The sequence below is a fragment of the Hemitrygon akajei genome, chromosome 12, assembly GCF_048418815.1.
Source record: "Hemitrygon akajei chromosome 12, sHemAka1.3, whole genome shotgun sequence".
Taxonomy (NCBI): domain Eukaryota; kingdom Metazoa; phylum Chordata; class Chondrichthyes; order Myliobatiformes; family Dasyatidae; genus Hemitrygon; species Hemitrygon akajei.
The window spans coordinates 76,327,008-76,353,347 of record NC_133135.1 but is presented as its reverse complement, the minus strand read 5'-3'; the positions used below and the strand labels follow the sequence as shown (position 1 = coordinate 76,353,347).

Below are 26,340 nucleotides of genomic sequence, written 5' to 3'. Positions count from 1 at the left end.
ACATTCGCATTCTGACCTGTCTGTCCACGGCCACCTCTACTGCACAATGAGGTTGGAGAAGCAATACCTCATACTCTGTCCATGTAGTTACCCATCAATGCACGGCATGAACTTTGATTTGCCAAACTTCGGGTAATTTCTCCCCCTTCCCTCCTTCTCTCCTTTTCCATTCCGCATTCTGGTTACTCTCGCACCTCTTCTGTCTTCCTCATCTGCCTATCAACTCTCTGCAGTACATCTCCTCCCTCCCTTTCTTCCATGGTCCACTACCCTCTCCTATTAGCTTCCTTTTTCTTCAGCCCTTTTCCTCTTCCACCTATCTCCTCCAAGCTTTTTCCTTCATCCTCCCTCCTCCATCTACCCATCTTCCACCTCACTTGGTCTCACCCATCACCTGCCAACTTGTACTCCTTCTCCATTCCCCACCCTTTTATTCTGGCTTCTGCCCTCTTCCTTTCCAGTGCCAGTGAAGGATTTCGGCTCAAAGTATCGACTGTTTATTCCCCTCCGTAGATGCTGCCTGACCTGCTGAGTTGCTCCAGCATTTTGTGTGTGCTGTTGAAGGGATGTCTTTTGCCTTCCCTGTGAGATGAATTTTTGGAACTTCTCTCTGTTTGCCCTAGTATAGGAAGGATGTGGAGAGGATGCAGAAGAGGTATCCAGGGTTCTGTATGAATTAGAGGGCATGTACTACGAAGAGAGATTGGATAAATTAGGCTTGTTCCCTGTAGAATTGTGAAGGCTAAGTTTATAAAATTATAATGTTTATAAAATAATGAAAGACATGAATAGAGTGCATCAGATTCAGAATCACATTTATCATGACTGATATATGTGATGTGAAATTTGCTGTTTTACAGCAGCAATACAGAGCAAAGACATAAAATTACTATAAATTACAAATTATAAATAACTCAAAAGCAACATACAGAGAAAGCAGGAGGGACTCAGCAGGCCAGGCAGCATTTCTGGAAAAGAATAGTCAATGTTTCAGGCCAAAACCCTTGAGCAGGTCCTGCTGAATGGTCTCAGCCTGAAACGCCAACTGTACTCTTTTCCATCGATGCTGCCTGGCCTGCTGAATTCCTCCAGCATTGTGTGTGTGTTGCTTTGAAGTCCTACATCTGCAGATTTTCTCTTGTTTGTGATTAAAGGAATAACAAGATAACGTTCATACAGAAGGAACTTTCTGAATTGTTAAGTGTGAGTACCTCTTCCCTGATGGTAGCAATTAGAAGAAATAGCTGCTATCTTTTTTTTACTAGATTTGAAAGGTCCAATGCAAGAGGGCATGCATTGAAGGTGGGAGGGGGTAGGTTCAAAGAAGATAATTTTACACAGAGAATGGTGAGTGTCTGGAACAAATGGGTTGCTAGGTGTGGTGATGGAAGAGGCATTCTAGAGGCTCTAGGATAGGCATATGGCTATGTAGAGAGTGGAGAGATATGGACCATGAGCAGACAGAAAGGATTAAGTGTCATTTTTTATTTAGTTTGGCACAACATCATGATCCAAAGGGCCTGTTCCTGTGCTGTACTGTTCTACGTATTGCCAGCAGAGGTTAAACGTAGTTCCAAAGGTCTTGGTACGTGTCGCGATGATGCACTGCAATCAATAGTACAAAAACCCTTACGGTGCATAGTCTTCCACAGCCATTAGGAAAGCTGAAAATGTCTTCATTATTGAATTGAATGAGCTGTTTCTTGTACCTAGATTTTTGTACCCAGAAATCAGAAGTTTTCAAAGAAAATGGGAGAAGTCTTTTATTTTGGTGCATCTGTGATTTTCTCCAGTACAGACAGACATACCTTACTGATCCCGAGGGAAATTGGGTTATTGATCATGCTTGCTTTCAATGATCTATGGAAACCTAAGCAAGACCATTGCTCAGTGTATGATGGTCGGCACCTCAAGCCTTCCACACAGATTCCTATTGAAGGTGCAGTTTACAGAACATTGAGCAACAGCTCAGCATAAATTCAAGCCTGAACTCCAGTCTAATCCACTTGTGTACATTATAGTAAGACAAACATGAATGTGATCTACTGTAGCGATCAGTTTCAGATACAGTGCAGAGTCATTTTCCACAGAGCAATTGAAATGCTCACTGCACTCATCAACTTGTTGATGAGTTCAAAAGGAAATAACAGAAGGAAAGGATTTGGAATTAGCTGAAATTCGACAGAATGCCATTTTCTTACCTATAAAGTATGCATAATGGCTGTTCGAGCAAAATACTTCTAGTTAAGCAATTAGGCTTCAATCACTTTTAAACTTTCCCCTTTTTAAGTTTAGTATCTTCTACTACTCAGACTAGTATTTAAGCCATTTCCTTTAATGTATTCATCTTATCCATGGCATCTTTTCCAACCTCTTTGAAACATGAGTAAACTGTGTTTACTTGCTGATATTAATGTGACCAGCTGCCTTAATAGATGAATAAATCACAGAGAGAGGTTTCTGCGGCATTCATGGAAAAAGAACTGGATTAATGCCAGCTAAGGCAATTCACTTATCAACTTTGGCCTTAATGGTCCCAAAGTCAAATCAGCCAGCCGGCGGGAGACAGAATTGCTTTCTATGTTGAGGGCTATTGCTAATCCAGTTTGGATATCAGGACATAACTGTGTATGAAACAATATATAATTCTGAAATGATTGAGACTGGGATGAAAAAGATCAAGATGGATGATTTTAGTCCTGATAGACTGAAACATGACCGTGTCAGGATCCAGACAAGTACATCGTATGATTTCCAGAAACACCAGACAAGATATCATTCTTGGAAAATTGTGCTTGAGAACTTCTCATGAGTTGATCCTGCTCATAGAGCATGTGATAGAATCTTGCTGACACCTTGCTCTGGCAGTGGTACACAGGCATCTTCAAGGGTGTGGAAGACCTTCAAAGAATATAAAAGCCCAAAGCATTCAAGACCTTTGGCCTCAACAATGGAGGGAGTAGATGCTACTGATGGGGTGCTTTGTTGGAGATGGTCTCAAGCTTGGAACTGTATTCCTGATGCGTCATATGTAGATGGTGGGAGGGCTCTCTAAGATGGGGAGTGAGACACTCGGCCCAGGAACCTGTCTCTTACCTGATGTAACTGGCCTATTTAAGCATCTAGTCGATGGTGAGCCCAAGATGGGGATGGTGAGTGATTCAGCGATGATACTATAATGAAAGTTAGATAGCAAATGCTGATACATGCCTGGTAGGAATATAATAAGCAGCTTACAAGCCCATGCCTGAATGTTACTGTATCTGGACGGGGACTGTTTCATTATCTGAGACGATGTGTTTCCCTCCATTACCACAATAATTGCCCTTCATCAGTTATTGACTACAAAGTACTTTGGAACATTCTGAGCTTGTGAAAGGAAACTTATTATAACTGCAAGGTCCTTTTTTCTATCAGCATGAACCATGCCTGAGGAAATCTGTATTAGTAAGGAATTGAAAAATTGAAAGGCTTGATGACAGAATTCATCTACATTGTACGGAATGAAGTATATGAAGCTAAGAGTCTGATGATTAAATCACTTCCTTATTTTTCACTCTCCTCCTCCACACTACATACATCATATTCTTTTTCTACTGTCAGCATTGTAAACAAATCATGCAATTGTATGAATCAGGAGCAAGTGTGGAGCCATTCAGTGCCTCAAAGCCACTTTGCTGATCTAATTTTAATCTTAACTCTGCATTCCCATCTCCTCTCTGATAACCGTACACTCACTCAGATCAGAAAGGCATTTACCTCTACCTTTAAAATATTCAAAGGTTCGGCTTCCATCTTCCTTTGTGGAGGAAAGTTCTAAAATCCACATTGTAATCTGAGAGAGGAAACTTTGCTTCATCTCTGTTGTAGTTGTAAATAGGTGACCACTTGTCTGTAAACAGTGACCCCAATTCTATATACTTTCACCAAAGAAAATATTCTATCTGCCCCACAGCCTGCCAAAATTCATCAGAATCTTACATGCTTTAATTGTCCCGTATCGCTATTCTAACTGCCATTGGATACAAGCCTAACCTGCCCAATCCACAGAGAGTTGTAAAATGAGTGAGCTCCACCGTGGGCACTGGCCTCCGTATTATCCAGGACATCTTCAAAGAGTGATGCCTCAAAAAGGTGGCATCCATCAATAAGGACCCCATCACCAGGTTCTCATTGCTACCATCAGGGAGGAGCAGCAGAAATCTAAAGGCACACACTCAACGATTCAGGAACAGCTTCTTCCCCTCTGCCATCCAATTTCCGAATGGACATTGAACCCATGAACACTAACTACCTCACTACTTTTTTATTTCTTAGTTTTTCACTACTTATTTCATTTAACTATGTAATATACTATACATATTCATACTGTAATTTGCATTTTTTCTATTATTTTGTAATGCATTGTACTGCAGCTGCAAAGACAATAAATTTCGCAACATTTGCCTATGATATTAAACCTGATTCTCATTCTAATTCTGATTCTGATTCTGATAAGACAACCTGCCCAATCTGCCTTTGTAAGACAACCTGCCTGTTCCAGCAATAGTCTAGTAAACCTTCCATGAAATATTTCCAATCCATTAATATCATTACTTAAATAAGACTACTGTACACAGTACTCCAGGTGTAGTTTCTCAGTGTCTTTCACAAATGAAAAATAACTTTTCTCCATTTATGTTCCACTCCCTTAATAATAATAATAATAATAGACAATGCCATTTTTTTGCTTTCCTAATTGTACATGGGCTTTTGTGGCCATGCATCACATAGCTCTTCAGTGTCTCACCATTTACACAATATGAATAGTTCAGTTTTTTCTCTGCCAAAATGGACAATTTTCCTCACACTACTCCCCGTTTGCCAGACCTTTGCCCACTCAGTCACCCTATATATCACTTTGCATTCATATGTCCTCTTCACAACTTACTTCCTACCTGTCATTGTGTCAACAGCAACTTTATCAACCAACCATACCTTTCATGCCTTCATCCAAGTTACTGATATTCATAAAAGATTGAGGCTTGTCACCGATCCCAGAGGCACACCACTAGTTATATCTTACAACTAGCAGAAAACTCTTGAAATGCTATCCAATAAATTGGTCAAACCTAACTAAGACCGTAAGACAAAGGAGCAGAAGTCGGCCATTCAGCCCATCGAGTCTGCTCCGCCATTTTATCATGCGCTGATCCATTCTCCCATTTAGTCCCACTCCCCCGCCTTCTCCCCATAACCTTTGATGCCCTGGCCACTCAGATACCTATCTATCTCTGCCTTAAATACACCCAATGACTTGACCTCCACTGCAGCCTGTGGCAACAAATACCACAGATTCACCACCCTCTGACTAAAAAAGTTTCTTTGCATCTCTGTTCTGAATGGGTACCCTTCAATCCTTAAGTCATGCCCTCTCTTACTAGACTCCCCCACCATGGGAAACAACTTTGCCACATCCACTCTGTCCATGCCTTTTAACATTCAAAATGTTTCTGTGAGGTCCCCCCTCATTCTTCTAAACTCCAAGGAGTACAGTCCAAGAGTGGTCAAACATTCCTCATATGTTAACCCTCTCATTCCCGGAATCATTCTAGTGAATATTCTCTGAACCCTCTCCAATGTCAGCACATCCTCTCTTAAATAAAGAGCCCAAACCTGCACACAGTACTCCAAGTGAGGTCTTACCAGTGCCTTATAGAGCCTCAACATCACATCCCTGCTCCTATACTCTATTCCTCTAGAAATGAATGCCAACATTGCCTTCTTCACCACTGACTCAACCTGGAGGTTAACCTTAAGAGTATCCTGCACGAGGACTCCCAAGTCCCATTGCATCTCAGAACTTTGAATTCTCTCCCCATTTAAATAATAGTCTGCCCATTTATTTCTTCTACCAAAGTGCATAACCATACACTTTCCAACATTGTATTTCATTTGCCACTTCTTTGCCCATTCTCCTAATCGATCCAAGTCTCTCTGCAGACTCTCTTGTTTCCTCAGCACTACCGGCCCTTCCACCTATCTTTGTATCATCAGCAAACTTAGCCACAAAGCCATCTATTCAATAATCCAAATCGTTGATATACAACGTAAAAAGCAGCGGCCCCAACACGGACCCCTGTGGAACACCATTGGTAACCGGCAGCCAACCAGAATGGGAACGCTTTATTCCCACTCTCTGTTTCCTGCCAATCAGCCAACGCTCTATCCACGTATGTAGCTTTCCCGTAATTCCATGGGCTCTTATCTTGTTTAGCAGCCTCATGTGCGGCATCTTGTCAAAGGCCTTCTGAAAATCCAAATACACAACATCCACTGCATCTCCCTTGTCTAGCCTACTTGTAATTTCCTCAAAAAATTGCACTAGGTTTGTCAGGCAGGATTTTCCTTTAAGGAAACCATGCTGAGTTCTGCCTATCTTGTATAATGCCTCCAGGTACTCCGTAACCTCATCCTTGACAATCGACTCCAACAACTTCCCAACCACCGATGTCAAGCTAACAGGTCTATAATTTCCTTTATGCTTTCTTGCCCCCTTCTTAAATAGCGGAGTGACATTTGCAATCTTCCAGTCCTCCAGAACCATGCCAGAATCTATTGACTTTTGAAAGATCATTGCTAATGCCTCTGCAATCTCCACAGCTACTTCCTTCAGAACACGAGGGTGCATTCCATCTGGTCCGGGAGATTTATCTACCCTTAGACTATTCAGCTTCCTGAATACTTTCTCTGTCATAATTGTGACTGCGCACATTTCTCTTCCCTGACACACTTGAGTGTCCGGTATACTGCTGATGTCTTCCTCAGTGAAGGCTGATGCAAAATACTCCTTCAGTTCCTCTGCCATCTCCTTATCTCCCATTACAATTTCTCCAGCATCATTTTCTATCGGTCCTATATCTACTCTCACCTGTCTTTCCTCTTTATATACTTGAAAAAGCTTTTAGTATCCTTTTTGATATTATTTACTAGCTTCCTTTCATAGTTCATCTTTTCCCTCTTAATGACCTTCTTAGTTTCCTTTTGTAAGCTTTGAAAAACTTTCCAATCCTCTGTCTTCTCACTAATTTTTGCTTCCTTGTATGCCCTCTGCTTTGCTTTTACTTTGGCTTTGACTTCTCTTGTCAGTCATGGTTTCATCCTTTTTCCATTCGAAAATTTCTTCTTCTTTGAAATATATCTGTCTTGGACCTTCCTCACTTCTCGCATAAACTCCAGCCACTGCTGCTCTGCCGTTCTTCCCGCTAGTGTCCCTTTCCAGTCAACTTTGGCCAGTTCCTCTCTCATGCCACTGTAATTTCCTTTACTCCACTGAAATACCGACACATCGGATTTCAGCTTCTCTTTCTCAAATTTCGCAGTGAACTCAATCATGTTACAATCACTGCCTCCTAAGGGTTCCTTCACCTCAATCTCTCTAATCACCTCTGGTTCATTACACAATACCCAATCCAGTACAGCCGATCCCCTTGTGGGCTCAACAACAAGCTGTTCTAAAAAGCCATCTTGTAGACATTCTACAAATTCTCTCTCTTGAGATTCAGTGCCGACCTGATTTTCCCAATCCACTCGCATGTTAAAATCCCCCACAATGATCATAACAGTGCCCTTCTGGCAAATCTTTTCTATTTCCTGTTGTAATTTGTAGTCCACATCACTGCAGTTGTTAGGAGGCCTGTATATAACTGCCATCAGGGTCCTTTTAACCCTGCGATTTCTTAGCTCAACCCATAAAGATTCTGCACCTTCCGATCCTATGTCACCTCTTTCTAATGATTTAATATTATTTCTTACCAATAAAGCTATGCCACCCCCTCTGCCTACCTGCCCATCCTTCCGATACACCGTGTATTCTTGGACGTACAGCTCCCAGAGACATGCATCCTTTAGCCACGTCTCAGTGATGGCCACAATATCATACTGCCAATCTGTAGCTGTACGACAAGATCATCCACCTTATTCCTTAAGCTGCGTGCATTTAAGTATAACACCTTAAGTCCAGTATTTAGTACTTTTTGCTTTGATTGCACTGTAACTTAATTGCACTGCAACTCATCCCAATGGCTGCAAATTTGCCCCATCACCTGCCTGTCCTTCCTGACATCTTTACTGCTCATATCTTAGATTTATTTTTGTTTTCCCCCTCCTCCGCTCCATCATTCCGGTTCCCATCCCCCTGCCAAATCAGTTCCCTTTTCACAAGACTTCCCTTTCACAAAGCTATTTGACTTTTGCTAAATACCTCTATGTGTCCTACTATAACATAATTAATAATGGGTTCTAAGATGAAGGGTCTCAGCCCAAGACATAGACTGTTTTTTTCCATCCATAGATACTACCTGACCAGCTGAGCTCCTCCAACATTTTGTGTATGTTGCTCTGGAATGCCAGCATCTGCAGAATCTCTTGTGTTTAAGGTTGTAAGATTTTCAATGGTTCAATTTAATTTCAAAGAATGTATACAGTATACAACCTGAAATCCTTACTCTTTGCAGACATCCACAAAACAGAGAAAAAACCCAAAGAATAAACGACTGAAACGTCAGAGCCCCAAAGTTCCCCTCCTCCCTCCACACACATAGATATAAAAAAAACAAATCAACTACACTACATTTTTCTGTTTCCATATCTATTTGGAAAATAGAAAATGTAATTCCTTAATTCAGTTGTATGCGGTGTTCCCCAAATCCAGGGAATTTTAGAATCTGATTTACAGACTGCTCAGTGATAGTTTAAATTTGCCAGAAAGGTGTTTTAACTATACCCTTCCGAAAGGAAGAAATGGCCATATGCATTCAGAATACCCTTTTATCTAAATTCCAGCTGAAGCCTGCAATCTATTGAAGTTGGAGCAGAACTTTATATATTTATCCAATTGTTTATTTCCTCCACCTCTTTCACACTCAAATTTCAGTTTATTGTTAGTCTTGTCATAGTGTGCTCACAAACACTGACCTTCGACACACAGCCCCTGTTATGACTAGCTGCACTGCAGTTCCATTGTTCTGAAATGGACACAGATTTGACATTATTTGTTAGAGCTTTGGCTCCTCCAGATCAGTGTACAAATGACTGTAGATTTGCCAGATTGTATGCAGCAAAACCAGACAGTAATAAAAGCTAAAATGCTGTTTGCTGCCTTATCTACTTGTTTGACCTCCCTACTAACTTTTTGTGATTTAAACACTTGACTACCTCAGTTCCTCTGAACTTCATTCATTTTCTGTCTCTCTCCATTTTGATGAGAATCTGTTTTGATTCCTCTTACTGAAGTGCATGACTTCACTTCCCAATGCAAAACTGTGTTTGCCCAGACCCTCAATCAATCTATTTCCCATTGCAGAATCACAAAGTCCTCCTCACAACTTGTACCATCAGTGTAGAGTAACTCCCAGGCCAGAACCTCGAATAACTAAGGAAAATACGAAAACACAGATGCAAGAAATCTTGAAAAAAAAAGAAAAATGCCACAAAGTAAAAAAATCATGCAGCATCTGTGGTTAAAAAAGTAAATGTTTCCATTTTGAGCCCCTTCATCAGATGATCAGTACTATTAAAGGTAGAAGCATTGGCCATTAAATCAGTCTATCTTCAGTTGGCTGGGGTTGGAACTGGCTTGGTAACTCCTGGGCCAAGGAAGGCAAAAGATCAGTTGTGGTAGGGGTTAATTGTGTGCCTTGTCAGCAACCAGTGACCTCTGTTGGAAAGTGCTAAGTGGACCGAGCATGATCGGGTTTGGTTGTCGCATCTCTCAGAAACCGATTGGTGTCTACACTCAGATAATAGGAATTTGTATGTGGAGAGCTCTCAGCAAACCAACATCCATAGGGTGCACGAAAACAAGTCAGAACCTTCAGAGGGGACGAAGAAAAATAATATTGTTACCTGTTGAGGAGCTCAGCTATGAATTAAATGGCACAAATGCAGAATTCCCTGCCTAAACCAGTAGTCTACTGAAATGTTTTAAAAAGCCTTTCATCCAGGCTTTTACCCAATGCCTCTTAATGTATTTCTTTTTGTGTCAGCACCCATTCTTGATCTGATTACCTGTCTGTAAAAATATTTCGGGAATGTTTTTGAAGCTTAGTGCATGATTTACATGAAAATTCCCTTCATTGTTGCATAACAGTGCAGAGCTAGATAATGATAAGCTTAATAGCAGCTTATTTCATAATCATTGTTGTTCAAGTGTTTAAGGTAATTGATAGTTCAAAAATTTGTGAATTTCTTAATATTTTGCAGCTTTGTTTTATTAAAGAAGACTTCTCATTGTCCTTATAACGTATAAAAGTAAATTATTTGGATAGGTTACATTTCTCTGCAACCACTGTGTAAAGAGAATAAATTAATTGGCCTCTACAGTATAATAGAGCAATAATTTGCTGGTCATATCAGTGTATGAAGATCGATATTTATTTCATATCTCTGTACCAGCTTCAAGTATTTTCATAGCAGATTAAAGGCAATTGGAACCACAATGTGGTGTTTTTATGCAGAAGAAATTTTTGTATTTGTATAATTAGAATTAAGTAATTTGTATATATAGATATATTAAATACACCTGCAACAGATATGATGTCATCTGGTCACTTAAAGGGTATCAAGTTCCATTTCATCAGTGCAGTTTGAAAAACATATTATTCTCCATTTCCTGGGTAAGAAGTTCCTAAAATTAAAGAGAGATCATTAATAATAAAAAATATGTGTTGCCATTCAGTGCCTTATCACGCCTGTCCAAAGTAAATTACTTCTGATCCAAACTAGGAAACTGTCAGTAATACATTACCGAGTACTGATTTATCAACCTACAGCCATCAAGTCCCAGTTTACTGTTTAGTTTCCATGGTATATAAAATTAGTTTTCATTTTCTGAGCAGCTGGAAGAGCTGGCAAACTCTTGGCCCACTATTTTCAAAGCCTGAAGAATGAGTTTTGAATGCATTTGATTATATTAAGTATGTGTTGGTACAGCATTATATGGATCTCAGCTTGAATTAAATTACTAACATAGAAACTACCTTTTCTGAAGCTTTGAGGTAAATAACCTTGGATAGTTAACTATTCGCTCAGTTTTGTGGTATGTGACTGCAATTATAAATAAGGAAGAAAAGTAGGGAGAAAGATAAACCAGCTGAAAATAATAGATTCATTCAGATCATAAGACATGGGATCAGAATAAAGCCATTTGTTTCATTAATCCTTTTAACCACATTCTCCTGCCTCTTGCCAAAAGTCTTTGATGCCCTTCCTAGTCAAGAACCTATCAACCTCAGCCTCCAGAGCCATCTCTGACAATGACTTCCAGATTCATCACTCTCTGGCTAAAGAAAATGTTCCTCATTGCTGTTTAAAAGGGATATCCTCATATTCTGAGGCTTTGCCCTCTAGTCCTAGGTTTTACTACTATAAGAAACAACATCGCCACATCCATTGTATCTAGGGCTTTCAATATTCAATAGATTTCAATAAGGTCCCCCCCCCCATACTTCTAAACTCTAGTAGCGAATACAGGAATACAGGCCCAGAGCTATCAAACGCCTCTCATATGTTAACACTTTCATTCCCGGAATCATTTCATGAACCTCCTCTGGACCCTCTCCAATGCCAGTACATCCTTTCTTATGTAAGGGGCCCAAACTGCTTACAGTATTCCAAGTGTGGTCTGACCGGTCCTTTATTATTAAAGCTTAGCATTCCATCCTTGCATTTATTTTCTAGTCCATTTGACATGATTGCTAAAATTTCATTGGTTTTCCTTACTACTGACATAAGAGACTGCAGCTGTTGGAACTGGGAGCAACCAACAATCTGCTGGAAGAATTCAGCAGCCGTTTTTTTTGGCCAGGATGTCTATAAAATGGATCCAGCGGTATAAAGAAATATGTTCCCACACCTCATTAGTACATTAGTATCAGGCATGTTTGGGTTCACATGCATGTATAAGTTTAGTGTCCCCCTTTTCAGTTTGAAATTTGTAATTTCATCCTCGAGTACTCTTGCCTTTTATTGTTGGCAACTGAATTGCAAGTCTTTCTGTAGAAATCGACAGTTGTAACATTAATAAAAAAAAACTTCATTTTCCTTGAGGCATTGATACCTGTTAGAATATATCATTGTCCAACCAAGGTAGCACAAGGACACGTGCCCATATCAACCAGGCTGTGACTGGTTCCAATGTCACTGTTATTCCTCATTGTGCCTTGTAGAACATCGGGCGGCAACCTTGACATTTCTTTAGCATTTGTCTGCTTTCTTTTACAAGGCCGACTTGCTAGCTTGACACTCAACCTAGCACAGATGGAAGGCATGCAAGAAGCCAGCTAGATTTGAACCCTGGACCACCCGCCTCCAGGTCCGGTGCGGATGCCACTACACCACCGGCCAGCTAGGGTTCCAATGACCATTGCACTATCACTGTAAAGCCTACCAGCTTAGTTACTTCCAGATTAACCGTGATAACAGAAACACTGCCTCAAGAAAATCAATACTGAAGATCTTAAGCACCCTACAGTGAAACCCCATCTCAGACAGTGCCTTAGAAACAAATAGGTCCATTGGAGTGTATGCCATTGTTAAGCAACAAGGATTCATTTCCCCATTGCTTTCCCCAAACTTTCTTGCCAGTGCACTTCACCTCTACAAAGTTTCTCGCTGGAATTAAGCTATCACCTCTAGAACCAACAACACACACAAACTGCTGGTGGAACACAGCAGGCCAGGCAGTATCTATAGGGAGACGTGCTATCGACGTTTCGGGCCAGGACCCTTCGTCAGGAGTCCTGACGAATAAGCAGAAAAATAAGCAGAATAAGCAGAAAAATATTAATGTCCTCTCCCAGACTAATGTGCCCAGTATTGGGGCCTTAATTATATTCTGTTGGTTCTGTTGTGTGGACTATATCATACATACAGCATTAAGAATGTGTCAAAATAGGCTTCCATTTCTGAGCTCCATCATGTAAATGACCAAGTGGACTGAAAGACCAATTCAAGGACATGTTCAAAGCCTCCTTGAAAATGTATAACTATCCCCACTGTTCCTTGGGTATCTCTGGTCCATGACCATTCGAATGGGGAAAGGTCATTTAGGATGATATTGGGAATTAAAGCCCAGAGTTATTGGGAAGACAAACCACCCACTATACTTCCTTGTCCTACCTGTGGCAGAGTCTGCTGATTTCCCATTGGCCTCAGGATCTGAGGGCACAACCTCAGAATAAAGTGGACATCTCTTTAAAACTGAGATGAGGGAAGATTTCTCCAGCCAGAGGGGGATAAACTCGTAGAATTCATTTCCAGAGGGCTTTGTAAGTCATGAATTTGGGTGCATTTAAGACAGAGATTGATAGATTCTTTATTAGTAAAGTGTTTAAGAGTTACAGGGAGAAGAGAGAAGAATTTATTTTTTAAGCTCAGCCATAATTGAATGATGGTGCCAATTCAATGGGTCAAATGGCTTAATTTGTGCTTCTACATCTAATGGTCTTATCAGCTACTTCAGAACCCAGAGAAAAGGAGTGGAAGCAAGTCATCGCAATGCAGGAACATCTAAAAAGTAGTGTATTTGCTTAATGACACGATGTTTTAGAAATGCCACTGATGTTGATGCCGTGTAGGCCCCATTGCAGCAAGTGCAAACGAGATGCTCAGGAGAGTTTTATAGAGAGCAGCACTAGTTTGAGTAGCATTGGGCTTGCTCTAATGGAGAAAAAGATTCTCCATTCAGAGGGCAGTGACACTTTGAAGTTCTGCTCAGACAGACAGCAGTAGATTTTCAGGGAAACATTGAACATTGATTTAGTGTGGGAAAGCTCAGCTGCATTGTAGAGCAGGGACACGGGGCCTATTTCTGTTCATGTGCCTCATGGGTAGAACCCGGAACTGTACAGAAACTGAAGTAAAGACGATTGGTCATTTAAAGGTAAAGAAATGGGAGACAAACTAAGATTGCTTATTATGACTGGGTTGGATGAAGAGTGCTGTGGAAGGCTCCAGATGTTGATTTCTTGGGCTGAATAGCCTGTTTCAGTACTGCACACTCCTTGCTCGTGTAGCTGTGTAAAGTGGTGCAACCTTGTTAAGGACAGGGAGGGGATGAGCTGTCATTGGGGTCGGTTACAGTGCGCTATTGAAATTCATCTATTCACAGTCTTTCTTTTCCCCACTCCCTGCGCCAGAGTCAAGCAATGAGGATTGTGCGGACTATAGGACAGGCTTTTGAAGTGTGCCACAAGCTGAGTCTCCTGCACACCGAGCAGAATGTACGCCGCGAGGAAGACCAAGAAAGTGAAGAGAGTGCTGAATCCACCAGTGTTTCAGGTATGCCTTATTTACTGTATGCTCCATCCACGGGGTAACGTTCTGTGGTATCTGTCCAGTGTGGGCAAGGTTAGCAGTCTGTCTCCCTACACAGCAAGGAAAGATTTAGCAAGTGTGATATATTATAAACACATAAAACCCAGTGGTTTTTAAAATGTACCTAAGGTCTGAAACTTACTGAGCTGATCGTGATTCTTTTTAAATTTTAATCCCTAAACTGTTTTGAACTTCCCTGAATTTATAAATGCCACGGAGAGGAGGAGAGCTGAAATCTTCTGCCTGAGTCACCAGTGAATCTGTGCTCCCCTTGACCATTGTTTTAGGCTGTCTGCAACCATTATAACCTTGAACAGCTTCCATCCTCACCCGAGGTCCTTGCAAAATGCTGCCTGTGATTGACCTGATGACACCAGACTGCAACTTCACACCCACATTGCTGAAACTCTTGATCTTGCCTTTGTGTTTCACAGACTCTGAGTTGAATCTTATCTCCGCAAAAGCAGAGTCTTACGGTCATACAGCACGAAAAGAAGCTCTTTCAGCCCACTCGTCCATGCTGAATGTGCTGCCTATACACACTAATACCATACACCTGCAGTGGGTTCATTTGAAATGTAGATCAATTGCAGATATGGGCAGAGAAATGGCAGATGGAGTTTCACCTGGCTAAATGTGAAGTGTTGCACCATGGGAGATCAAAAATACAGAGAAGTAAAGAGACAGTAAACTGTTAATGGTAAGACCCTTAACTGTGTTGATAAACAGGGAGATCTTAAGGTCCAGGTTCATAATTCACTGAAAAACGCTACACAGGTTGTTAGGAAAGTAAAAAAGGCATTCAACAAATCTGTATTATTAGTCAACCAATTGAGTTCAGAGTCAGGAAGTTATGTCGCAGCATTAAAAAACTCTGGTTTGGCCACATCTGGAAGACTGCATTCAGTGCTAGTTGCCCAATATCAGAAGGATGCTGATGTTTTGGAGAGGGTGCAGGAGAGGCTTAACAGGATGCTGCCTGCATTAGAGGGCATGAACAGGAAGAATTTGGGAAAAAACGGGTCATTTTCCTTGGACCAGCAGTGGCTGAGGAGAGATTTGACAGAGATTTATAAGATTATGAGAAGCATAGATACCTTCAACTGGCAGTGTATTTTTCCCTGGGTTGTAATGTCTGATACCAGAGGGCGTGCATTTAAAGTGAGCGGGGTAGATTAAAGGAGATGTGTGGAGCAAGTACTTTACACGGAGGGTGGCAGTGCTTGGGGTGGTGGTGAAGGCAAATACAAAGGAGGTGTTCAAGAGACTTTTAGAGAGACATGTGAATGCATAGGAAATGGAGGCATCTAGGTAAAAGAGATTAGTTTATTTGGGCTTTTGATTACTGATTTAGTTAGTTCAGCACAACATTGTGGACTGAAGAGCTTGTTCCTGTGCTATACCACTCTGTGTTCTAACCGTCTACATCTTTATTAACTGAGTACCTGTTTAAATATGTTTTAAAACATTGAAATTGTATCTGCTCCAATCACCTCCCTGCAGCTTGTTCCATATAGCAATCACCCTTTGTATGAAAATCTTGCCCCCGTTCTTGTTTAAATTTCTCCCTCTCACCTTGAGTCTATGACCTTCAGTTCCCCTACCCTGAGAAAAAGACTCACTATTCTGTCTGTACGCTTCATAGTCATCAGCACCTCTGTAAGTCACCCTACAGCCTCCTAGACTCCATAAGCCTTTCCTTGTTACTACAACCCCCTATGCCAGGGAACATCCTAGTGATAGACTCCCCTTTCTGTCCCTACCATCAGCAGTCAAGTCCGTTGCTGCTTACCCCTCCAGGAGTTTCCATTAAGTATTGTTTCTTCTGACAAAATTAGTGGCTACATCCTAACCATTTTGTGGAATTTTCTGTGTTAAAAGTGCTGTGTAAATGCACGGGTTCTAGTTTTGTAATTAAGTCACTGAGTTATTGAAAAGTACAGCACAGACACAGGCCCTTCGGTCCTTCTACTCCATGCCAAACCATTTAAACTATCTACTTCCATCGACCCGCACTGGGACTATAGCCCTCCATACCCCTACCATCCATGTACCTGACCAGACTTCTCTTAAACATTGAAATCGAGCTTGCAATACACCATTTGTGCTGGCAGCTCATTCCACTTTCTCGAGACCCTATAAGTGAAGAAGTTTCTCCTCATGTTCCCCTTAAACTTTTCACCTTTCATCCTTAACCCATGACCTCTAGTTGTAATCCCACCCAACCTCAATGGAAAAAGCTTGCATTTACCCTATCTATACCTCTCATAATTTTGTTTACTTCTATCAAATCTCCCCTCAATCTTCTATGTTTCAAGGAATAAAGTCCTAACCTAATAAATCTTTCCTTATTGCCCATGTCCTCCAGTCCCAGCAACATCACTGTAAATTTTTGCTGTACTCTTTCAACCTTATTTACATCTTTCCTGTAGATAGGTGATCAAAACTGCACTCAATACTCCAAATCAGGCCTCACCATTGTCATATAAGCTTTAACGTACATCCCATCTTTTATATTCAGTACTTTGATTTATGAAGGCCAATGTGCCAAAAGCTTACTTTACAACCCTATCTATATGTGGCGCTACTTTCAATGAATGAAGTGTCTCAGTTTGATGTAATAATTAAGCTTAAGAACTACACAAACATTTCAATTTAATTGAGCTCATGTTTAATGACAAGATTCTCAGCCATATTATTTCCCTTCTGCCTTCTCATTTGGCTATGCTCATAAACCATCTTACAGTCAGTGGTCGTTCAATCATACCTGGAAGTACAGTTGACCATAAAGATGCCAGATGAAGCAGACTAAAAAAAGGTTAGGAGAGAATAGACAAATGTCTAAACCAATGTTTACTGAGCGGTTTTAACTAATACTGCTGCTTTGATTGATGGACAAAACCTCAGTAGCACAACTTACTGATTCACCAATTGCACCCGTAAGAAATTAGCTTCCTATATCATTGGTTATGCTGCCAAGTTTCAGAATTCCAGTCATACCCAGCTTGGCATTGCTGAATGCATATTGGCAGCAGTCAGTGCCAAGGGAAAGCTGTCACTCCATATTGTGGCTGTCCATTTACCTCATTAGTTCTTGCAGAGATCCACTGGAGCAAAATATTATTGTTTATTGGTGCTCTTTGAAGTTTGCTAATTATATCACTAATGCATACATCTGGCATTTGCTGAATCTTTGGTGCAAAGTTTTGCTCACTTTGGGTGAATGCTTAATTTCTAACTGAGATTGGATTATTATTGGGTCATATAATTTGTTAAAATTTGTGGCATTCAGTTTCATATAGATCCCATCTAGGACTTTTAATTATTCTTTACTAAATTACGCGCTTTCAGACTTTTATATCTTTGACCTGACTGGAGAGGAGAGAAGAGAGAATCGCCAAGTTGGGTGAGGTCTTTGTTGATGCTGGCTGCTTTAGTGAAGCAGTGAGAAGTGTAGACTGAGTTCATGGATTGGAGGCCGGTTTCCGTGATGTAATTTTATCACAAATGCAGATTCAAATAGGTCTGTGGAACAGGAGCCACTTCATTGCCACCTTACAGGGACAAGTGTCAGGAGCAGACTATGGGAGCTGCTCGTTTCTGGTTATTTTACTGCGATTTCCCCACTTTCTGTAGATGTGATTAAGCAGGGCTGCCACACTTGAAAGACTTCATACAAAACAACCTCAATCCAAGGGAAGTCTAAAATTAGAGGTTTAAGGTGAGAAGGGAAATTATTAAAAGGGAACAGTTGCTTCTTCACATAGAGATTGGTGTGTATATGGAATGAACTGGCAGAGGAAGTGGTAGGGCAGGTACATGGATAGGAAAGGTTTAGAGCAATATGGGTTTTATAGAAATGAGACTAGCTCAAGCGGACAATTTGGTTGGCATGGACAAGGTGGGTCAAAGGGCCTGTTTCAGGGCTATTTTACTCTGGTAACTCTGAAGACACAACAAAGGTCCTGAACATTTTTGAGCACGACTGTACACCAGTGGCTTCTTGCCATGGCCTGGCACTGCTTCACGTGGAGCAGGGTTCGAGGAAAGCCATCCAGCTATGCTCTTGGAAGTTAGTCATGTGACATACCGTTGGACTCACCCACAAGTAGAAAAACATGTTTGTGAAGGGTATTAAGCTTTATATCTTACAAGATTCTATTTAATGCAACAGTTCACCCAGCTGGAATCAAAAGAGATTGTGAGCACAGAAGTTATTTCTGCAGCAAGGGCAGAATGTTAAATGGCTGTGTACAGACTGCACACCTGAGCAGGCAATTAATGCTCCATTTCTTACCTTTTCAGATGCTTATCTGTCTCTTCATTTGAACAAATACCTGTCCTCTACTGAGTGTTGGGTGCCAGCCAGTGTAAATATCCTATTTGATTTGCTATGCTGAACACTGAACCATTACTATTAATACCAAACATCTGAATAGTATTATAGTGATGCAGTTCCTCTGTTCACACAGACCATTGTCATACTACATGGAAAGAAGGAGGCACCATTGATTTGTAGGGTTGGCTGCTATTAATGTAGAGGAGGGCCATTCATTCTATTGGTTGGGGTAGGAGATCTGATAGGGTTGCTCTGCTCATTAGAAGAACAGAGTGGTGGAGTAGCAGAGATCAAGTTGCTTCATCAATTGGGAAGTTTGAAAAACAGACCCACAGGCGAGTAGCTGTAGTTAATGGCCCTCAAAACCCTTTAGCAAATCAGCGGGATAGAGCCAGGCGTGATTCTAGCTTCAATTTCCCAAAGTACTGATGCTTTTAAATTGCTTGGAAATGGAGGCCATGGGTTCTACAATGTCCAGAGTAATGGACAACATTAAAAAGCATAGGCTTCCTACAGGTGTTCTGGTTTTCTCCCATATCCCTACAATGAGCTGGTCAGTAAATTAATTCTCTTCTGTAACTTGCCACAACTATATGTCGGCAGTAGAATCTGGGGGGGGGGGGAGGAATTGGTTACAAGGACAAGAGGGAGATAAAGTTAATTGGCTTGTTTTGAGAGCTGACATTGATTCAGTGAGCCAAATGGCTTCCTTCTGTGTTGCAAGAAAATATACTGTAGGTAGCAAAAAGTATCAGGGATTGATGCAAGGTCTGTGCATGTGCTTCAAAAGTAAGGCATGGTATTTTTAACTTCTTGTATTTGACAGCATGCTTGGGGGCTTCAGCTAGCTCCAAAGGGCATTATGGGCAGCTTGTTTGTTCACAGAAGTCCCCATCAAAAGCATTGCTGCAAGGAAGGTTTAGGATTCTTGTAAAAGTATGTAGAAAGCTCTTGATGCCTTCTGTTGATCTGAGCTCTGGAGAATATTGGGAAAATCTGGGACAGACATCACCAGAGAGCCATTCAGCTCAGGACTCCCCCAGGAGTTCATAGGTCGAGAGTTCTCCATGCTATTATCAAGCAAGGCAGCCAATTTCCCCTTTAGATGTGGTTGTCTTGTTCACTATAGGAAATCAAAGCAATCCAGAGATTTGCCTTTGATTTTTGTTCCAGGTTGAGAAAGAACATCAAGTCCATTTGGAATTCACAGTAGCAAAATTTTAATTTCCTACATTCCATAGCCATATCAAAGATTGGTGATAATCCTTCAACCGGATACACGTCCTTCATTTGCAAATACCAGGGTCCTTTCTAGCTGTCCAATAGTGACACCTGAAATAATTACCAAGTCTGCCAAGTGAGACATTTTCTAGGTTGGGAAAGGTAGATCTCCTTAATTTCTACATGTTGGATAGTCATCTGCCACCAAACATAATTCTACCGTTGTTCTGAATGCCACTATATCTAACAGTGATGAATCCTTTACATTGTCCTTCTGTCTGCACCAGCTCTGCATCAGACTGGCATAGAGAAGGAGGATTCAGAAGAGACTGATATAGACGCTGTCGATCACCCTCTACATGATGGTACAGAGGCTCACTTCAGCCGAGGCGTGACTGACTTGGATGCAGTACGAAATGAACCAGATCTTCATAAGCTCAAAAAGGTAACCTTAAAAACACTTTCTCAGACACTCAGCACTTCCCATGCAGGAACTGGCTGTGTTGATGCCCGGATCCATAGAAACCGCATTACCCTTGGGAGAGCAGTCCTGGTGATAATCCCTTTTTAAATGCTTTTGCTGCCGTTTCCTAGGGGTCTGTTTTCTTCTTCTCATAGACAAGATGACAAGCGTATCTAATGAAGTTAATTTGCAATATCTTGAGAGCTGCTGATGCTTAGTTATAATGTAGATCTCTTGACAGCTACTCTTGTATTTATCGAAGGAGCCTGAGCTCACCTTCCACATGGTCAATATTTGTTTGCTAGATTGCAAAACAACTTAAAACTCCTAAGAGTCAGGGCAAAGGAGTTGCTTACCACAACTTCAGAGGCAAATGAGTTTCCCTGTACCTTTGCAAAGGCTGCATGGGAGGTGCTGTCATCTGCCACAACTGTCTGATTAGGACAAAGGTCATCACCAAGGATCCAATCTTGTGTGTGTGTGTGTGTGTGTGTGTGTGTGTGTGTGTGTGTGTGTGTGTGTGTGTGTGTGTGTGTGTGTGTGTGTGTGTGTGTGTGTGTGTGTGTGTGTGTGTGTGTGTGTGTGTGTGTACACATATGTACGATAGTGGATCAAGACTTTGCTGTACTGATGAGGTCAAACTGTACTTAACCTTGAATTTCTAATTAGCTATACATTAACGCTAATTGGAAAATCTGGACTCCCATGGCTAATACTGGAGAATCAATGACTCTGGTGGGGCAGAGAAGGCTGCCAGCTTCAACAAATCCAGCACGTAGGTATCTATCACCACACCACGGCAGAGAGAGAATGTTAGGGGAAAAGTGCTGTCCATGTTCCGTATCCCAGACAGTGCAGCTCTCAATTTTGAGGGCACATTTTAATTGTATTTAACTAACTGTCCTGGGGGAAGAAAAGAGTAATTGATATTGATGTAAATGGCAGTGCACAGCTGAATCTCCATATCAGAAGAACAATGTTATTGAGTGGTCCTGTGCTAGAGTTGCAATTCACTTTATGGCTGAAGGAGATTCAAATGCATCATCAGAATTCTGACTGAGGTTAACTCTCACTTCCTGAAGAGTTTGAAATTATTTTCCCATTTTCAGTTCTACTTTGTCTGATTTTCATTTATTATGGAAGATGCCATTCAGTCCTCATGCCCATTAGAAGTTGACCCCGTTTCCCTGCTCTTTGGCTTCATGGAATCACTGAGATCTACAGTGCAGGGAGAAGGTTGTTGGCCTTGAGTGTCTATGGCATCGAAAAGGTTGGGGGGACGGTGAAGTTTGATCCAATGTCACCAGCCTTCTGTCTCTAGCCTTATGGTTTACAGCAAATCCAAGTACATTTTAAATGTTCTGATGGTAGGTACCTACCGCCACTCAGGCAAGAAGCTTCAGAAACTTCATATGCATTGAAGAACGTTTCTCCTTCAAGGCCCCTTGAACCATGCTGCCATTTTCTTCAAATTATGCTGTCAGATAATTGTTCAAATTTCAAAGTTAATTTATTATCGCTGTACATATATGTCACCATATACCACACTGAGACTCGTTTTCTTGCAGGCATACTCAATAAATCCTGAATAGAATAATAACAAATAAATAAGCAATAAATATCAAGAACATGAGATGAAGAGTCCTTGAAAGTGAGTCCATAGGTTGAGGGAGCATTTCAATGATGGGGCAAGTGAAGTTAGGTGGAGTGCAGTTATCACCTTTGTTTCAAGAGCCTGATGACTGAGGGGTAATAACTGTCCCTGAGCATGGTGGTGTAAGTCCCAAGGCTCCTGTCCTCTTAGCGATGGGCAATGTTTCCTTCCTACATCTATTTTATCTTGGTTTCTAATCTTAAACACCACAATTAAATCTTCTGTCAGTATTATCAGTCCAAAAGGAAACAACTCCATTTCAGCTGGTCTCTTTTCATAATTAAAGCACCTCAGCTTTGTCAGATGCCATGTACCCCTCTCCAGAGATATCAAACATTTCTAATCATAATACCATTTTTTTAAATGATACTCCCAAGTCATTGACCCCCTTTGGGGAAACTTGGGATGAATCCTCGACAAGGATGACATAGACCCAAATGCTGGAGTATTCAAGGCTGGGATCATGACACGCTCTCAAACAGGATCGAGAAACTGAGCACAAAACCAATGTTGGACGAAATCCCTGGTGGGCTTACAATTGAGCACTGAACCTATGTCCATGTGTTCTTTAAGTACTCAATCCTTGGCACCCAAAACATGATTATCAATTAGCAGGAATGTCCTAAACCCTTAACGAGGCCGTGTCAGGTATCCGTACCTCAGGCAGTTAGAGCGTTTAAGTCTCGGAAGTTGAGAGTGTCTCATAACAGGACCCCCTCCCTACATCTGACTCCTGATGCCCCTGATTACTCAAAGAGGTGGTGATGGTAATCGTGGATGTGAGTCAGGTCCAGAATATCTTTTTCTGGCACCCAGCACTTTTCCTCCAGTTCAAATCCTTCCCGGTCCACGAGGAATTGCCGAAAATCTCGAACAGTGCTTGAGCCCAAAAGACTTTTCATCATGAAGACCTGTTTTTATTGATAAACCTAGGTGGCAACTGGGCCATTTGTGGTGAGGCATTGGGGCTGGTGCAAACAAGTTTTAATTTAGAGATGTGGAAGATGTTGTTGGTCTTTAGGGTCTTGGGGAGCTGCAAGTTGTAAGCCATCAGGCTTACCTTCTTCAGGATCTTAAAGGAACCAATGAACTTGGGCGCCAACCTTCAAGATTCCACTCAGAGAGGCAAATCGTGAGTGGCCAGCCAGACGTGATGCCCAGGCTGTAACACAGGTCCCAGACTTCTTCAGTTTGCCCTGGTCTCCGCTCTCTGGGTAGAAGCCAGCAAAATCTCTCTTGCCCTCATCTATTTCTCCTTGCAGCGTTGGATGAGCTCTTCGGCCACAGGGACCTCAACATTGGCTTCCTGTTCCGGAAAGAGAGGTGGAGGGTAACCAAACTGGCACTCGAATGGTTACGTCCCATGTGCTGACTGCTGTAAGGTGTTGTGAGCGAACCCTGCCCACATCAAATGGTCGCACCACTCATTAGGTCATTTTGAGGTCAGGCATCTCAGGGTACGTCTAGTCTTGGTAGGTCTCCATCTGGCCATTGGATTGCGGGTGAAACCCAGAAGATAGGCTTGCTGTTTCCCCTATCAGTTTACAGAAAGCCTTCCAGAAATGTGACGAGAGTGTGAACCTTGATGCGAGACCATGTCCACTAGGAATCCGTGGACCCTGAAGACCTGGTCCGGGCCAATCTCAGCTGTTTCCACCATGGAAGGTAGCTTCTCCAAGGCAATGAACTTGCAGACTTTCAAAAACCAATTGACGACCACCATGACCACCAACTTCCCCTTGGATGGTGGGAGTCCCGAGACAAAGTACAAGGAGCTGTGTTTTTTCAGAATGGGTAGGGGGGGTGGAGAAGCCCTTGAGGTTGGCTCTGTGGTTTCTTGTTCAGGGCACTCGTAGACTGGTATGCCTGCATGTACTGCTGAACTTACCTCATTCTCCTGGGCCACCAATACCTCCTCTTGATAAACTTGAGGGTCCTGACAATCCCAGGGTGTGTGGTCATTCTTGATGAATGTCCCCATTGCAGGACCGAGAACTGGATGGAACTTGGGACTAACAGCCGACCCGGGGGACCATTCTCAGGAATCTCCCCTTGCGCTTGGGCCTTGTGAACAAGAGCAGCGATTCCCCAATGAATTTGTGCTACCACCCTGGCTTGGGGCAAAATAATGGTAGGCTGCTCCTCTCATTCCGGTTTGTCAAACCTAGATCCCAGTTCATAGGTCAGGATGAAATTAAACTGGTCAAAAAACAAAGACCACCTGGCCTGCCTGGAATTCAGCCTCTTGGCTTCCTGAATGTAGGCCAGACCCTTACAGTCAGTCCAAGCGATAAAAGGGTTCTTGGCCCCCTCCAGCCAATGATGCCATTCCTTCAAAGCTAACTTAACCACAAGAAGCTCCGGATTCCTGATGTCATAGTCCCTCTCTGCCAGGGAGAGCCGCCTGGAGAAGAATGCTCCCGGGTGTAATTTATTTTCTGAAGATGGTCACTGAGACAAGGCAGCACCTACTTGAATGTCTGAGGTGTCCACCTCCACAATGAAGGGAAGGTCAGAGTTAGGAGAAAGGAAGGTGGGAGGTGTAGTAAACCTCTCTTTCAGCTCTGCAAAAGCAGCGTCTGCTTCAGTAGTCCAGACAAAAGGGCCTGTGGATTTCTGAGTTAGGGCCGTCAGCAGAGCTTGCACCAAGCTGAAGTTCCTGGTGAACTTAGCAAACCCCAGGAATCGCTGGGCCTGTTTGATGGTGGCCAGTCTCTGACTGCCTGGGTCTTGTTAGAGTTCATCTCAAGATTACCATTAGAGATGATGAACCCACAAATAAAATAGTCGTTACATGAACTCAGACTTCTCCAACTTGACATAAAGCCCATGGTCTATTAGCCTCTTTAAAATGCCCCTGATGTGAGTAACATGCTCCTCCATGAGAGGAATAGGATATCATCGTAGACAAAGGCATACCTATGGAGAGTATCTTGGAGCATGTCATTTATAAGGACTTGGAAAATGGCTGGGGCATTCGCAAGTGGCCTGTCGGTGTATTGAATGCTGTCTTCCACTCATTGCCCTCCCTGATACAGACAGATTGTAGGCACAACAGAGGTCTAATTTTGTGAATACCCTTGCCCCGCTGGAGCATCTTGAAAGTCGTACTGACAAGAGGAAGGAGCTAGTGATTCTTGGTTGTTATGCAGTTTAATGCCCTGTAATCAATGCATGGCCACAGGCTCCCATCTTTCTTTTGTACAAAGAAGAAAACTGCAGGTGAGGTGGAGGGCCAAATGAAGTCTGCGGCAAGAGCTTCTTTTATATCCTCCTCCATGGCGCTTCACTCCGGGCCTCAGAGCACGTTCCCCGTGGAGGACAGGTACCGGGCAGCAGGTTTATGGCACAGCTGTATGGTCAGTGCAGTGGAAGAGCTGAGGCCTTTCTCTTGCTAAAGACCTCTTCTAAGCCCTTGTAAACAGAGGGGATTTTGACCAGTTTGGGTGGTGCTATCTCCTCCGGACCTTCTTTTGAGGACAACTCCGAAGACTTCTTTGGTGACAGGGATGATTCGACGGGCTTCAGAGTCCTCTCTCTGAACTCTCAAAGTTCATCTGTGGAAACAATGGCCTAATCAGAGTCCAACTCCCCGTCTGTATCCACAGGCAATGGCAGTGAGGTATTCCAGAGGGTTCTTGCATCCCTGGGAATAGGCTTCAAGGATCAGCATAAAGGAGTCTTTCCCTTCCTTGAGACCTGGCAGCTGGTTCCCTTCAGCTTAGTGGCACGTCTCCCAGACTGCTCAGGCATCTCTTTGGTCATCTCCTGACCTAGAAATACCCTCTCTCTAGTTCCTGTGTGATTCTGACTAGACTGTTTCGAGACTCGTGCTGTCCCCTTGACCAGAACCAGCTTGTTTGCTCTTGAGGACCGGACTAGGTCTCAGGTTCCCTACTGAATCCTGCTCCCTTTTAGGTCATTGGTCACTAGAGAGTCTGGGTGTTGGAACACCACGCCGTAAACGAAGCCTCCTACAATGACTGGACCAAGCAGTGGCTCTCTCTCCAGTCCCTGGATGGGTTATGCCGGGACAGTCGAGGGTACTCAAGGATCAGGGGTATGAGTGGAGAGTCAATGATGTAGAATTAATGTCTTCCACATGATCCCCTATGCTCATCTGCAAAACCACAATTTTTTCCTGGATCTGTCTGGAACCTAGTGGTCAGCTGGCCAAAGCAGTTGTGAGCAAGGACTGGCTCAACTCTCACAGTGGCATGTCAAACTGACAGACAGTTTCTAAATCCGGAAACTTACCCACTGCCCCCAACTCCACAAAAGCCTTCACCTGCCTCAAGTTCTCACCCC

General features: G+C 42.4%; 1 protein-coding gene across 8 annotated transcripts in view; it reads left to right on the top strand.

Moving 5' to 3' along the window:
* The window catches only part of nos1apa (nitric oxide synthase 1 (neuronal) adaptor protein a), a 461,766-nt gene that overhangs the window by 339,793 nt on the left and 95,633 nt on the right, over positions 1 to 26,340 (top strand). For all 8 annotated transcript variants that reach the window (XM_073063531.1, XM_073063530.1, XM_073063529.1 and 5 more), the window contains 2 exons: positions 14,178 to 14,319; positions 20,203 to 20,360. In XM_073063531.1, the coding sequence (XP_072919632.1) occupies positions 14,178 to 14,319; positions 20,203 to 20,360 (300 nt within the window). The remainder of the gene's footprint in view (positions 1 to 14,177; positions 14,320 to 20,202; positions 20,361 to 26,340) is intronic.